The sequence below is a fragment of the Myotis davidii genome, unplaced genomic scaffold (assembly GCF_000327345.1).
Source record: "Myotis davidii unplaced genomic scaffold, ASM32734v1 scaffold75, whole genome shotgun sequence".
Taxonomy (NCBI): Eukaryota; Metazoa; Chordata; class Mammalia; order Chiroptera; family Vespertilionidae; genus Myotis; species Myotis davidii.
In genome coordinates, this window is record NW_006286977.1 from 332404 (window position 1) to 349067 (window position 16664).

The following is a 16664-nucleotide window of genomic DNA, read 5'->3' on the forward strand; positions in this document are numbered from 1 at the left end:
CTATTTTTTTAAAATTTATTTTTAAATCCTTACCCAAGGAGAGAGGATATTTTTTCTATTGGTTTTTAGAGAGAGTGGAAGGAAGGGGGCGGGGCAGAGAGTGAGAGAGAAACATTGATGTGAGAGTGAGATATCAATTGGTTGCCTCCAACACACGCCTCGACCAGCTGGGGATGGAACCTGCAATCCAAAACTTGCAATCAAAGTATGTGCCCTTGACTGGGAATTGAACCTGAGACCCTCTGGTGCGCAGGCCGACGCTCTAACCACTGAGAAATACCGGCCAGGTATCCACCATTCTTGTGTACAGACCGCCTTGCCTCCCCTCTCCTCAAGACTGCACTGTGAGGCTCAGTGCAGAGCTGAAGGTGCAGAACCCGTTCTTCAACAAAGAATTCCAAGACGGCAACAGCAGAGCACTAAGTAAGCCAGAAGTGGGCCCCATGTGAGTGCGAAGGCTGCATGCCCAGGAGCCACCCTGTCCCCATGGCTTGTGTGTATCTTCCAGTATCACGGCCCCCAGTGTCCCCACGGAGGCCACTGAGCCCACCAGGCCAGCTCCTGCCTTTTTCAAACATTCCTATCTGTTTTTGAGCACTTCTGTCCTTTCTGTGTTCCTCCTTTGCCCAACTCTAGAGTCAGCCATTCCTTCAAGAATCTCTGTCCTGTGAATCAGGACAATGGGTGTCTAGAAACCCAGGTTTGTGTGGGAGGTAAGCTCACTGCTCCCTGGTCATTGTTTACGATCCTTTCAGAGGCCAGGAGTAAGATTTGTTTTCTTCATCTCAGGAGGCCACGCCAACTCCTTCAATTCAAACCCCACGCTGCTGACCTCCCCCTCACCTGCTGCCACCCAGATGGGTCTCCATCTCCCACAGTGAGAACCCTGGTCCCAATCTCCCTTCTGGGGACACTCACTCGCCCTTTCCTACAACACTCAGCAGACAGCCTCCATCCCCGGCAATAGACCTAACACCTAAAGTTCAAGATTTCTCTATTGTCTTTTCTGTTCTTAGAATGCATTTCACTGATCTAGTCAGAATTTATTGGTTTCTGTGTGGTCTATCTGGTGTACATCTAATTCCTGTACTCTTGTCTGTATACTATGTAAGGCTTTGCTGCGCTCACTTCTCTTCCATTTCCATTTTTTGAGTACGTAAAACATTTCTACCGTCGAGACTGTAAAAAGGAAAGCTCGCGGGAACCTCCTGGGCCTCCCACCCTTTCCCCCTCACTCATCCTTCCACAGGGAAGCATTTTTATTAGTTTTCTGTTTATCATTCTTGGGTTTTATTTTTTTCTTTTTAAAAAAAATACCAGGTCATATATATTCATGTATGTGACACAAAAGATAGCTCATTGCATGCAATCTTTTGCACTTTCCCTCAAAAGCACATTTTGTAGCCGAGACCGGTTTGGCTCAGTGGATAGAGCATCGGCCTGCGGACTGAAAGGTCCCAGGTTCGATTCCGGTCAAGGGCATGTACCTGGGTTGCGGGCACATCCCCAGTGGGAGATGTGCAGGAGGCAGCTGATCGATGTTTCTCTCTCATCGATGTTTCTAACTCTCTATCTCTCTCCCTTCCTCTCTGTAAAAAATCAATAAAATATATTTTTTAAAAAAGCACATTTTGTAATGTCATCTAAAGCATGATGTTCTTACCTTCCAATATCAGTGGGATTAGACACTGTGTTAATAAAAATGTACTCATGGAGCCATTTCTTAATGACTAAAAGCATTCCTTCTCACATCAGTTTCTAGGACATTTCGATAAAACGAGGGGGCTGAACGAGTTGTTCTTGGAGGTCCCTTGTCGTTCTAGCAGTCTAAATTATTCTCCAAGAAGGGCACGGTGTCAGGTGGCAATAACCCTCGTGTCTCGGGCACTGAATTCCTATTTACTTCCGAACACCAGCAAAATTATTTTTTTGTAGTTGCAAAACTTTTCAAGGGCATAGGAAGACCTGAGGGGGCGGTGCTACAGGAAGGCAAAGAGAAATCATTAACAGACCCGTGCTGGTTCCACATTCCTGGAAACAGCAGCATATGAAATGGAGATTATAGAAAAGCAAGACAAAGGGCAAATGTGTATTTTGATGGAGAATTTTTTTCCTTAGAAAACCTTCCCTTCCAGGGTCCTTTAAGCAGGATGTTTCTCTAGTGCATTGAACATGATTCACTCTTCAAAACCCTGAGTCACTTTTCCCAGAAACACCTTGTGTCAAACAACACCTCTATCTGTAGTGTCTAAATGCGGATCTTTTTAAAAAGTAGAAAGGTTTTGGTGGCTGAGCAGTGTGAGGAAAGGGTGGGGGAAGGAAAAATGAACCAGATGTGTTAGTTTTTCTAAGGGCCATGAGAAGGGAATTTAATTTTTTTCTCTCACTAAATCTGAAGGTTCCATATTTTGGGCCAGTTCAGAGTCACGGATGAAAAGTACTGAAAAGGGGCAACCTTACTTCTATTACAAGGCAGGTTAAAATGCCAGAGTGCAAAGAAGACCACTTATCCCTTCTTGATGATTTAGAAACTCGAGGGACATTCTAACCCAATTTAGCAGAATGAAAAGGACATTCCAATCAGGGTCGTGTCGTGGTTCTAAGATCTTAGTAAATTCAGCAATACTTACACATTACTATGAGAACTAGAAAAATACATTTTGAAGTCTTCTTCTTAACATGCTGGGAACACAGTATAAAGCACTATTTTAAAAACACGACTTATTACATTATGAACTTGGCAGCCCATGAAGCCTAGTGTATATACACCAAGAGCTCCCCTCTTGTTTTTCTTTAAGAGGTTACACTCCATTTCCCAATACTCTTGGGGCCATAGAAAAGGTAAGACGGGAGGTGAGTGTGGAGAGTCGTTTGCTGGGACCAGAACTCTCCAGTGTGGGCTGCAGAAACTGGAGGGGAAGGAACGATGGGGATGGCAACCACTCGGAGACTTACCAGGCCAGGGCTCATGGTCTGCGGGCGTGCCCGCATCATGGCCAGGGACCTCTGCAGCCCCTGCGTGAGGCATGACGGAAGTGCTGAAGTTCCGTGTATATTTAATAATTAGCATGAACTGAGGTACTGTCATTGTTTAACTCGGCCGACCTTTTAAATGGATAACCAACCTTGAGGCTTAATTGGATTTCAAAAAATCAATTTCTAGCCATGGCACAGTGTGGGAACAAAGTGCTACATTTTCGGGCAACTGTTAAATCAGTTTTGCTGGAGACTATGTTTTTATTATTTACAACGTTAAAATGACACGATCCATTTTGGTAGGCGTTTTGTGCATAACATATACTTTTTTGAAACAGCCACAAATGCCCACGTATGCGCACCAAGTCACGTCACACGGAATCATTCCTTTCCGCTCCGTGGCAGGCTTAGTCACCAGCAGCAATCTCTTCGCACCAATTACACGAAAAACCGAGCGAGGGATAATGACATACCACTGTCTGCAAACCTCTCAGCCTCAGTCGTGTCTCATCTTTGCAATAGAAAAAAAATCCTTGAGGAAGCTTTTACCAAATCACATCTTGACCATTAAATCTTTCTTGAAGGTCATTTAATTTTATGCAAAGAAATGAACAATTAAAATGGCAAAAGCAGTACTGGTCTTGACATGAGAACAGGGAAGATTCTAGTGCCAGCCCGGGGTTACACTAGCTGTGTGACCTCGGCAAGCCTGCACCTGGGTCTCCATCGACCCATCTGGAATAGGGGCGGTGATGAAACAGAGGCCTATTACAGTGTCCTGAGTCAGAACACCATGTTAAAAAAATATCTGATTCCCTCAGCTCTTCCTCCGAGAAAGAGAACAAATGATGCAAACCCAAGCCCTTTAGCCTCCATTATGACATGTTTTTATAAAATGAGAGAAATGGTGATTACTAATGGCAGAATTTGGATGATTAGCTAAAAGCAATTCTAGAATAATAGCTGACCAGCAGAAAACACTAAACCCAGGGGTTTATTCTAAGCCTGGTCTAAATGTACACTGTGTTGAATGCAGTTTCCTTGAAATGGTCCATTTTACCCAGATGACGAGCTCAAGAGCAGGCCACACAATTACCCTGAGCACCCAGGACAGCGCAGGGAGCTCCTGAGGACGACCGGACAAAGGACTGTTTGCTTTTGCCTCCACTGGCCAGTCTCTGCACAAGTCTGTGCCGCTGACTCTGGGAACGTTCCTACAGCGTAAGAAGCCTCCACTGTAGACTGGTAGAATGACATCACGGTCGGCGTGAAGTCGGGTGCAGGACACAGCCCACCGACCCCATGTCCTAGATCTGAGCCACTTTCTGATGAGCTGGAAGTCTCTATTCGACCACCCCAGAGCCCTCACTGGTTCACTCTGATACCCATCCTTTCGAAAGGGGTTGTTTGCCTTCCATTTCAAAACAAAACTAAACTAAAACATCAGGCAACAAGGTAAGAGGTGGCATCTGGGTGGTCAAGGGAGCCTGGAGAGAGAAAATTTAGTTTTTAAAGGCTAACACAGAATTGACCATTCAAGGCCCACATTTACGTGCAGGCACAGTGCTAAGTTCCAAAATGTAGCAACATCAAATGAACCAAGTCTGCCTAACTGTCTTAGAAGAAATGGAAACTCATAACTCATCAAAGAATCAGCACCTCCAAACCGCTAACCGACCCCCGCCACGAACTAATGACTGTCCTCCTGTGAAGCCACGTGAGCTAAGTCTCTCTATGTGGCTCCCACATTTTGACTTAAGGGACCTGATTATCTAAATCAGTGGTTCTCAACCTTCTGGCTCTTTAAATACAGTTCCTCATGGGGTGACCCAACCATAAAATTATTTTTGTTGCTACTTCATAACTGTAATGTTGCTACTGTTATGAACCGTAATGTAAATATCTGATATGCAGGATGGTCTTAGGCGATCCCTGTGAAAGGGTTGTTCGACTGCCAAAGGGGTCGCGACCCACAGGTTGAGAACCGCTGTCTTAGAGGCTGTTCAGCACTGTCAGCAAGGGTAACCCTACACCCAGCCTGTTCTACAGTCGCCGGGGCATTCAGGAGCAACCACCCAAAGACCCAACCTTCCAGTCACACCTGAGGGCCGGACCCCACGGGGTCTCCAGCCCTCTGCTCAATAGGCAATGTGCCCGGTTGTACCTGCATGCAGGTACAATGTGTAGCACCATTTCAAGAGTGGGCCACCAAAACTCAGTTGGGAAAAGCCCGTGAGGTTACCACGCAAGAAGCACATGCACCCTACAGAGCTGACCGCAGCAGGACAGAGGTCTTCAACACTATCACTGATCTGGAATGCTCTTAAAGCCTATGGGGACATGCCTCTCCTTGGAGTGGATTTGATTATTGAGCAGAGCCAATGGCTGTGAGAAGTTGGGGGAATAGAATGTCCAGTTAAAAAGGAAGGGAGAGCATAGTAAGAGGGTGCTTCTGTGCTGTGGCCCCTCAATAGGTGAGAACTGGTTCTTGGTATGTATATAAAGCATAGATTTTCATGAGACAATTATCTGCCTTTATGTCTACTGGAGAGCAAAGAGATTGGTTCCTTTCAAAGTGTCCACTAGATAGATGGACCTTCAGACATCGAGGCAAAGGCCTTGGGTACAAAATAGTCATCAGCCCAAATACCCTGCCACGCCCCCACCCCCCCCTCCGCCCCGCCATGTGTTTGAAAAAAACATGAACCCATCATCAAAATTAACACTAGGATTGCAGGATGTTGTTAAATCTGCACAGTTGCTTTATTGTACAAAAAGTTTCCAATAACAGTAAATTAGTTTAAAAAAGGACAAAAAAAAGGCATGTTGGAGAGAAGGCTTCACTAATTGCTTTATTTAAGCACACAGGAAAAAAAAGTCTTATCTGACCAATTAGGTTGGGAGGGTTTCATTACCTTTAGGAAGCCATTAGCCAGGATACAACACTGAAAGCACTGTGTCAAAACAAATAAATAATGCTCTCTCAATTAGCAGAGAGACGTCAATCCATTAGACAAATGCTGCTTCATGCCCATGGCAAAGCCACCCCCCTCCCAAATTAATAAAACCAGAGACAGTAGATTTTAGCCACAATCTGGGGTAAGATCAGGAGCTCTGGAGACCTGACAGTAAACGGTCCCATTTCTCCTCGCGCGCAGGCTGACAGAGCCATCACGGAGCACGTAGAGGGGCAGGTGTCCCTGCTGGCCTCAACTCAGGGAGATGGAGGGCCCTGCCTTCCCACAGACATGGGCTTCAGCAAGGAAAGGAGCTGAAGCTTCAGGGCAGCATGACTAAGCTTCTCTCACTGCCCCTGTGCTGATCTGCCCTCAGGAAAGGCTCAACAGAAAAAGACAGTGTTCTGAGGAGCCCAGCAAGCTGGCGCACAGACTGCAGGCTGCGTCCCTCTCCAGGTCACGGTCATAGCAGCTGGGGCTTTAGCTGGCATTGCCCTGATTTCAGTCAGAATGGATGGTCCCACCACCCCAATGAGATCCTTAAAATCACTTCTAATCAGATCCATGATTTCACCCAAACGGGTTGGGGGACAAAAGCCAACCCTAATCACCCTATTCACTGAAAATATAAATAAATAGTGATCCTTTCTTAAAGGGTCACTTTCCTTCAAGGATAGTTAAGACAGCTTTAAAAGCTTTAACAGTGATCCAGTATCCCCATCAGAGACCGTCTGGGAGGGAAGCCCCTGGTCTGAGCAGCTCCACTCCTAGGAGCAGCTGGTCGTTGGTTTATGGTTGGGCGGGATGAGGACGAAGGCCTACAGCTACCCTCAACTGCTGTAGAAGCCCCACATTTCAGGGACGATCAAGGAAGGGCTGGATTTTTATTCCCAGACCTTCTTTCCTAACAAATACTTGTCCGGGAACACCATGCTATTTCCTGAAATGCCAGGGACACCTGCTGATCATTCTACGGCCACATCCGTAAAAAAAAAACAGTGGCTCCCCAGCGCCATCAACAACCTGGGAAGAAATGGCTGAGACAATTTGAATCTCTGGCCTGGGGTTTAAATTTCTAGCAACAACTCCAAAGTCAAATTCTAGAGAAGCATTTTATGAGACTGGTCCAAATAAAATGTAACCCATTAGAGATAAAAACAATGGAAAAGCCATAAAAAAATATACGAAGACCATTAAAACACTACTTGCATCTCAAGAGCAACTGAAGACATGAACAACTTCTGTTTTTTAAAGCCATCATCACTTTCCTCATGACTCTACAGTTGGGGATATATCTGAGCACCATATTGATAACAGGGAAGGACATGACAAAGCCCCCACTTTGGTGATCCGATTCACACTCACTTTACAAACATGGGACTGCCTGGTCCTGCTTCCCACCACCTGCTGGAACATGCCTACTTTCTGGGCATATTAAGTGGCAATGGGAGAGCCAATAAATCACACTTCTGGTGGAATATTTTACTTTGAAATGCAGTGATGTTTGGTTAATAATTTCAGACCCAAATGGGGTGACCCATTTAGAATGGCCTCTGTGTAAATTCACAGTTCATTAAATGGTGGCTGGTTTGAACAGGTCATTATGTGGTTAGTATATGAGCAATGGATTGAGTGAGGATGGCTGGGGATGTGTGCAGGGACACACTGCCCAATTCTGGTGATATTCATGACACTGCCAAGCTTTCTTTTAATTCGAGGTTAGTTCAAATCACCAACTTTTAAATTTAGGTGGTTTTGCTCAGCAACCCCTTTTGGTTTACAGTAGAAAATGTGCATAAATTTTAGATGAGGAATACTCCATTTACAATTAATTTAAACTTATGAAGCTGTTTTAACTGGCCCATCTAAATGTGTTAATTAACATCAATGATGGTTTCTTATTTTTCACACTTTGTTACTCTGATCATTAACAGTGATGGAAAAGCGAAATTAAGGTAATGGGGAATGGATTATAAATTCTTAAAGGACTTCTCAGTTTGTTTTCAACTGGAAAATATAGAGAGAAAGATGAAGAGGCATTTTTGCCTCTATCCATAAATTTCTGGTACCAAATCCTTAAAAACCAGATGGTTTTCAAAATTTTTTTCCCAGAAATGATCTTAACACGCTGCTCAGACATGATTGCTAAGAAAAATAGCTTATTCACAATAATATCGAACAGCTTGTGGAGTGCTGTAAACGTCCCACTCATTTTCTCTTTCTAAAAGATAGTGTAACTGATGACAGTGCTCCATCTCTAGTCTGCAGCAGTACCAAGGTCTTTAAATTCTCCACAATGGAGGAAAAACAGAAGCCCACTCCCCTCGCTTCAGCACTGTGCAGGAGTCCACGAGATGCTGGTGGCCACGCGGGGCCGGGCCCTCTGCAGGCAGCCAGCAGCCCAGCCCCTGGCGCCCGGATCCACGCGGCACACACAGCCCCCAGGCCGCTTAGTGAGACTTCACGCCGACGAGGACAACAATGAGGACAATAATGATGACAAATAATATTAAAATCACAAGCATCTTCCGATTCTTCTTTTGATACTGCTCTGCCTACAGAAAGAGGAGGGAAAAAAGCCGTCATTTTCCCCAAAATCAAGCCTCACTCGTTTCCAGTCCTATCCTCTGTATAGCTGACCTCTTGGCTACAGACTCCTTTATTACAAACTTCCATTAATTCACACGAATTCAGCATGCGTGGAAGGGCCCCTGACCTGGATCTACTGACTCCCAGGAGGCACTAATGCGGTGTGGGATCTGCCACCCAGACATAGGGTAAAGGCAAAGGTCAGCCTTCAGCCCAGACGAGCCCGCTCCCGCTCGCCGCTACTTCCACTGCCCTGAGGACCCCTCTCTCCAGGAAGGCTCTCTGGCAGGCGCACCTTCATAATGAAATCACTCTGCTGGCTAAGGGTGCCACAGCAGTGATGTGCAACCGCTGGCCCCAAACAGCTTGATTCTTACCTTCCCTGAATATGGCAACAAGGAAAACTTATCCTTTGAAATAAAACTAAGAAAGTGCTCCCCTTGGGGTCAAGTGCAGAAAGAACCCCCACCTCCCCAGATAAGTCCCTGTGCTCCTGATGACACAACACCTCCAGGCTTCACCTGCACACACCAGCCTGGCCTATGCCCAGGCGCCATGCCTGCCTGCAGAAATAAGACCAGAGGAGGGGCAGTGAAGAAGAGAGGTGTGAGGATCTCTAACCACATCCAGAAGGGCATGCCCGCCCCGACACTATTTCGATATTTCATGGTGAAGGACAAGAAGGAGACAGATGAAAATACCTGTTGTCCTTCCATGTCCCACCACCTGACTGTAGTTCTGTTTGCTAAATGGGTCGCCCTGACCCCAGGACCACTCCTCCGTCAGGAGAAAACATTAGGGCAGACAGGTCTTGAGAGTCCAGGGTGTGAAGTGACTCCCGAGGCTCCATCATCCTTAGGTGAGCTGCTACCAAGGAGACGGCCAGCAATGTGACGTGAGAGATAAGACGAGCATGCTTACTTTTCCAAGTAACCCAGAGCACCAGGGAAGCCAAGACTAAATGATATACCTTAAAACCTCTCAGAATGATTTATAAAGGAAAACCTGAAACAAAATGTTTAGTTCCCACTAGATTTGTACACTCCTGCAGACAAGCTTTTCCCGTTACCTGTGTAATAGTACAAAACATGTTTCACTAGATTTTAAGAAACTTCACGACCAATGCATAATCCCACAGCGGATCAAAACATGGCTATTTCAGAGTGAGAAACTGAAGTCTGTTTTACTCTTTTAATAAACAAGACCTGGCCCCCAAATGGATCTAAGTGCTTATCAAGTCCTCTGCATACAGGGCAAGCCTTCCCTTCCTTGTTACAGGCGGACCCGAATGCCACCCTGCGCAGTGACGAGCACACCCAGAGCATGAAGGTCCCAGGGCAGACCTGGCACAGCCGTGCCGCTCTGCTAGAGGAAGGGGCTGGTTTTGGAAAAAGGATGGGACAGTGCAGTCATGAACTGGAAAAATGCTCAGGATGAGGCAGAAACACCAATGGGTCTCAAAGATGCGGGGAGATGGACAGCACTTACTTTGTGAAGTATTATATTCTTTTGAGAGAAAACATGCCCCCAATTACACACGAGAGCCACTCAGCAGAGTATGGATATGTTTCCCACAAACAATTACCAGAGTTCTACAATGCTTTCCGTTTATTTTTTAAAAATATCATCAAAAATATCCCTGAAATAGCTACCTTATTAGCAAAGAATATGAGAGCTAATAACACTTTCACTTCAACAAACTACTCTTTTGTCAAGGTAAGTACACAGATGTACGGTGGTAATTAAAAGGGAAAATTAGATTTCTGTCTTCTCCAGGGTGGTTTTCCACCAGCAATTCGTCAGAAAGGTATCACGGCACGAGAGGCTGCGTCAGCAGCAAGCAAACAGGATGCTTAACCATCTCAGCAAATGCAAATTCAACTGATTTCCTACAACAAGAAGACTCAAAGAATGAAATGTTTTCTAAAAGGAGGAAAATAACTTCCAACCTAAGTGTGAGTGCCCTGAAAACACTAGCTACAGCAAAGGGGCGGCAGCCCACATGGTCAGCTCTGGATGACATGACGCCCATGTCCGCACTATCACACTGAGTGATGGCGGGCAAGAATGCTGAAGACAGTTGTGACGGAAGACAACCCTGATGAATTTTCGATACGTGGCAACAGTTCCTCCAATCCTCAACCACTGAAAGATAAGGGATTACCTTGTGAAGCTGCTTCAAGCCGTCCTCAGTTTTGATACAGGACTGTTCAACGTTATAGTCAATTCTATCAAGGACTGTGCCCTGTGGTAATAAATGACAGTGACAGAAAATCAACTACTGCACGTGGGGAAGTGGCCTCAGGACCCACATGCAGATCGCGATGTCGCCACGCACAGGAGTATCTGTCTGACTGAGCCTCGCTGCCCAGGACACGCTGGAAGCTCTAGGACCACCACCCAGCAGCGTCAGGCATTCAGGGGCAGAGTGTGGTGTTGGTTGCAATCAAGTCTAGTTAATGAGGAAGAAATACTGATAAACTGAGGTTTGTCTTGGATTTTGCTACTATAAAACATGCCATATTCAGACTTACTGGTGCTTTAAAATAGATACGGTTCAGTGGAAATAGGCTCTAAGTGACGAAGGAGCTTCTGCACCCACCTGCTGCTTAAATACTTGGGATTCAAGAAAGCAGAATGCTAGCTTAGCTCGACCAGTTATGATTAGAAATTGACTATCGTGTCTACAGACGTCAGCACAGGTCTCCGTGGATCAGAGCAACAACAGTGAGCTCCAATCCACCATGTAAAATTTCACATCTGCCTCAAGGAGAATTTTGTTCTTAATTGTTTAATCTCTTGGTTCAGACAGAGAGCAGGGAACACTGGGCTATATGGAAGAACGGGGCTCTTAACGGAAACACGCTGCATTAGAAGAGATAGCAAGAGCAGTTCCCTGGGAACCACGGGAGTAATTAATGTAACTAGATCTTCCGTAGCCTTGACACTCCATTCTCAGCTGGTTTCAGGGGGATCAGGACCCAAATCCCTACTGGCAAGATAATAAAATACCCTAATCAGATTGTAGCAGTGAACAAACAATTTAATTCCGCTTGAAAGCTAGTTGTTCCAGTCGCCATTACCCAATAACCTGCCGAAATTCGAAGGAAAGCCTTATCTCCTGCCAGAATCACTGCTCTTACGAGCACCCCTGAGGCAGAAAACACAAGAACTTCTACTGACATTTACCTAAAGAAAAGTTTATTGTTTTAAAATGAAAAACGGAAGTGGTATACGTATGTAATTTGCATATACATGCATACATTGGGCGAAGAGGTTATTATTTTTTTCCTGATGGGAGTACAGAGTCAACCAAGTTTGAAGAAGGACCAGATTTTATGGTAGAAAAACCCATTGATGAGGAAGGTAAACTGACCTACCTGCTCTACAATCATTGCTCCTAAGTCCCTAAAGATCTCATTTAGGTCAGAAATCGACTGCACAATCTGCTGGATCTCCCGCTCCCTCTCCTCCACCATCAGCGTGTTCTGGTCCAGGAGCACCAGCTGGTCATCTGTGAAACCCTAGTAGAAAGGAGTACAGAATCCACATGTTAGATTGCCCCCTGGAGAAAGCGTTGGTGTACCATTTTAGACATAATTTAAAGAAAATGATACCTAAAAACATTTCTATAAAGCACATAAACACTTATTTTTCCCTAAAAGGAAAAACCCAAATTCCCATGGCAAGCGGGACCCAAAGCAGGACTGGTAAAAGCAGCCCGCCTGGAGAGAACTCCTGCCTGCGGGCACGCAAGGCCTGGCTAGCAGAACCTGGGGGAGCCCTGCATATCTCTCCCCAAGTCCAGAAGGGCTCCCTGAAGCCTTTGGAAGGAAGAAGGTATGGCCCATGACTGTCCGCCAGCCTTCTGTAAAATCTACTTGATGGACGAGTCACGCAGCACTAGTCCATCGCCCTGTAAAGCTACGGGTCTGTGAAGAGAAGAAAACAGAACGTAGGCCCTTCACATACCCGATCATAAAGAGTATCATCGTCTCCATCATCCATCAGTGGTACTGATGTATCAAAAAAATGCTGGGATCTTTCCTCTCGGTTCTTCATGCCTATCACAGATAATTCACTTTATTTGAATATGTAAACCATCCTCGTTACTACTCCACCATTAGAAAGGGGAAATCTAGATTTAAACTCAACAGTCAAAATGGAGATATTCTCAGCAGCTTTGGGGAGAGAAGGGCATTAAAGATTATAAACATACAACAACATGTGAAAGACCAAATGACACTGTAAATGTGTATAGTTCACTTGATGCCAAGTGAATGACAAAATGACAGAACCATCTGAGAATCTCTAAGTGGAGCGAAATATTTAATCTAACTGCTGCTACAAAACATTAAAAAAAAAACCAGTATTTTTCTCTAGAAGCATCTCTAGTACGAGTTCCAAATGGCCTTAAATAAAATTTTAGGAGTAACAAAATTAAAATACAAATATGCAGTTGTAGAGGAAGGGAGGACTAGGCTGCTAGAGTATGTGGGGATGTTACTAATGCCAATGGTGGTAAAGAAACAACAGTTTGTAGGGAACCCTGACCAATTCTTTGGAATCACGTCTCTTTACTAGCAGTGGTTCTCAACCTTCTGGCCCTTTAAATACAGTTCCTCATGTTGTGACCCAACCATAAAATTATTTTCGTTGCTACTTCATAACTGTAATATTGCTACTGTTATGAATTGTAATGTAAATATCTGATATGCAGGATGGTCTTAGGCGACCCCTGTGAAAGGGTCATTCGACCGACAAAGGGGTCGCGAGCCACAGGTTGAGAACCATTGCTAGAGTCAGGAGACCCAGCCTAAAGGAGTGTTAAAACTCCTCCTACAAAGGTGCCGACCCCTCAAAGACCTGGGATGCTATGGAAACACGGAGCTTTAATACGATTAGGATGGGTTTTACCTATTAATTACCAGCTTCCCATTCCAACACCTAGAAAGCTACAGGTTTTCACATGGTCTGGGTTGAATTTCAAGTTCTTTAAGCTTGACACCTAGTAAGTTTTGTCTTCTTAGCTATGAACCCCATGGGGCCGGTGTCACACGGGGGTGGCACAGTTAATGGTTCACGGCCGAGCGGAGAACCAGTGGCCGGCCGAGGAGACCAAACAGGCGGCCAGGCCGCAGTCCCACACTCACGTCTCAGGTAGCCGGCCTGTGCGTGCCGGAAGCCGGCTGACAGCTCCTGCAGGGCCTGCGCCAGTGAGGCCACCACGTTGCGGAGCAGCCGCTCCTCCTGCTCCGAGCAGGTCCTGCGGGCCCGGCTGGGCAGCGCCTGCACCGCACGCTGGCACCTGTGGAAGAGCTGAAACGAGCCCCGAGGCCCCGTGAGGCTGAAACTCTGCTCCGACAGGACAGACTAGCACCGACAGGGCACCGGGCAAATCCACACGCAGGCCGCTGTGTGTGCAGCCCGCTGAACTCGGATGCCCGCCCACACCCACGCCCCGCTGCCCTCCCCAGAGGCACGGGCTACTCTTCCCATTTTGCAGACAAGAACCCTGGTGTGGGGGGATTCAAAGAGAATCTGGCCACTGCTCCACTGCTGAGAGCCACATCCAAACAGTACCTCACCTATCTTCTCCTCAGCACCCCCTCTCATCAGGAGCACCCAGAAGACTTTAATAAAAAATGTAAACACTAAAGTTTAAACACTTGCCCTAACCGGTTTGGCTCAGCGGATAGAGCGTCAGCCTGCGGACTCAAGGGCCCCAGGTTCGATTTTGGTCAAGGGCATGTACCTTGGTTGCGGGCACATGCCCGGTCGGGGGAGTGCAAGAGGCAGCTGATCGATGTTTCTCTCTCATCAATGTTTCTAACTCTCTATCCCTCTCCCTTCCTCTCTGTAAAAAATCAATAAAATATATTTAAAAATAAATAAAAATAAAAAAATAAACACTGGTTATATGGCTTAACATGACTGAAATTTAGCATTTTACAAGAGGTTTTCTCCTAGGACACGTTTCTCTAGGATACTAAGTTTCTCAGTCTAGGGCAGAAACTCCCAACCTCCAATTACGAGGACCACTTTTAACACAAAAAATGTTTAAACGCTAGTGTATGATAGAAGTTGCACACATTTTAAGATCAAATGATTGAACTCAGTAATGCTCTGGGTTTAATTTTTTAAATTAATCCACCGTAGTATGTATCAACAACTAAAAACGGTCCCCCCTCATCCAGACATGGCGCTAGTAGCGGACACCGGGAGGAGCTCAGCCTCCACTTGTACTTCCTGAACCTCAGGCTGGGCAGTGAAACTGTAGGCAGACTTGCCCTCAGAGTTACACCAGCTACGGCTTCCGAGGAGGTCCTGAAGGCTGGGGACTGACTTCCAGTCTCACCTGTGTGACCTCCTGGGTGGTGATCTCAATGGCGTGCTCCTGCTCACTGCTGTCATCCAGGGTGGGTCTGTTCAAATGCTGGTCATGCAGGCTGGCTAACTCCTTCATCTTCTGTTTAATCCGGCCAACATCGTACTGGATCTAAACAAATGAAATCACCAGAATGCCACTGAGCCTGCCAGGTACCTGCCTGCCACCGAGACAGCCAGTGACACTGCAGGTAGAGTCGTGTCTCCAGCCAACTTGTAGGCTGCCTGACGCATGAGCAACGTTCCATTCAGAGAACCAGAAATTCAAATACCACTCCTCCATGTTACGCATTTCTTCAATTTCTCTCTATGGTTCAGGTAGTTACTGCTAAGCCAAAATCACTCACGCACTCTCTCACACACACCTTTCTTGTGGTGTGCACACTGAATTAACCAAAAGCTAGTTTTCCTAGGACATGCATTCAAGTGTAGCCAAATCAGCTTTTATGGCAAATATCTTAAAACATGTTAATGTCACAATTACTTAAATAAATAAGATAGTGTAAAACTAATATTCAACTTACTTCATCCACTCCATCCACCCATTTAGGAGGTAACCGTTTTGTCACGCCAATCGCTGCTTCTGGATCTAAGCTAATGCCGGAGACCAGAGCCATCCGGTCATCGGCAAGCTACAGGGAAATAAAGGAATGTTACAAAACCATTCAGATTCAGTTTAGCTAAGCACATGTTTACTGCCTTCTAAGTGTCTCTCCCTGAGACAGTACAGGAATGGAGGAGCACACGCACGTGCCTGAAAATCCACATGCTTTTGAGATTGCTAAGACTGGAACTGCTTTCCTAGCTTTCCACGCACCAGTTCTTAATTTCCTTGGACATACTTGTGAACATAAATTTGACTTGATCTGCCTATAGAAATGTAACTAGAAAGACAACAAAAGCTCCTTAAAGGACCTCTTAGTACTCAACAATTAATGTGATCAGATAGAAGTAAAAAACAAACAAACAGCTAGGCTGGGATGCCAAGTACAGGATAGGGAATATAGTCAATAATATTCAAATTACTACGTAGGTACCAGGTGGGTACTGGAAACATCAGGGGGAGCACTTTGTAAAGTATATGATTGTCTAATCCAGTGGTTCTCAACCTCCCTAATGCCGCGACCCTTTAATAGAGTTCCTCATGTTGTGGTGACCCCCAACCATAAAATTACTTTCGTTGCTACTTCATAACTGTAATTTTGCTACTGTTATGAATCGTAATGTAAATATCTGATATGCAGGATGTATTTAGGCGACCCCCAGGTTGAGAACCGCTGGTCTAATCACTCATGCTGTACACCTGAAATGAATACAAAATAAAATTAGATGTAAACTGTAATTGAAAATAAAATACTAGGCAGTAAGTGGAATCAATATGCAAAGTTCAACAGCAGGAGCAGCCTTTACTTCCATACATTCAGCTTATTTTGGAAATGGCTGATCCAGTTAACTTGGCCATGAGATCATTAACCATGTGTTCAAATGTGTAAAAGAAATGCTTAAACGGTTAGCAAATTATCTACCATTTGGCAAAAGCAATCCTTACAATCTCAATGCAGTCCTACACTGTCATTTCCTTTCTTCGGTAAAATGTCCACAGACAACATTTTCACTTATTTTGAAATAATACCGATAGTCGTTGCTTATTTTACCTATATAATACCCTGCCTTAGAGAGCTCTGGAGAACGGGAAGGAAATCATGGGTTTGGGGGTTGGTTAAGTTGTTCTCTCGCCTGGAGGCAGTCAGCAGG

The 16664-nt window shown here is 45.4% G+C and overlaps 1 protein-coding gene across 10 annotated transcripts in view; it reads right to left on the reverse strand.

Annotated features, from left to right (window-relative positions):
• The window catches only part of STX16 (syntaxin 16), a 34697-nt gene that overhangs the window by 2474 nt on the left and 15559 nt on the right, over positions 1-16664 (reverse strand). For 5 of the 10 annotated variants that reach the window (XM_006758831.2, XM_006758829.2, XM_015560732.1 and 2 more), the window contains 6 exons: positions 15434-15541; positions 14881-15021; positions 13676-13841; positions 12495-12586; positions 11903-12046; positions 10687-10767 (listed from right to left, as the gene is read on the reverse strand). In XM_006758831.2, coding sequence (XP_006758894.1) covers positions 10687-10767; positions 11903-12046; positions 12495-12586; positions 13676-13841; positions 14881-15021; positions 15434-15541 — 732 coding nt within the window. Of the gene's footprint in view, positions 1-5715; positions 8489-10115; positions 10412-10686; positions 10768-11902; positions 12047-12494; positions 12587-13675; positions 13842-14880; positions 15022-15433; positions 15542-16664 lie in introns of those variants that run through there. The other 5 variants (XM_006758832.2, XM_006758830.2, XM_006758828.2 and 2 more) reach the window with 2 other exon arrangements.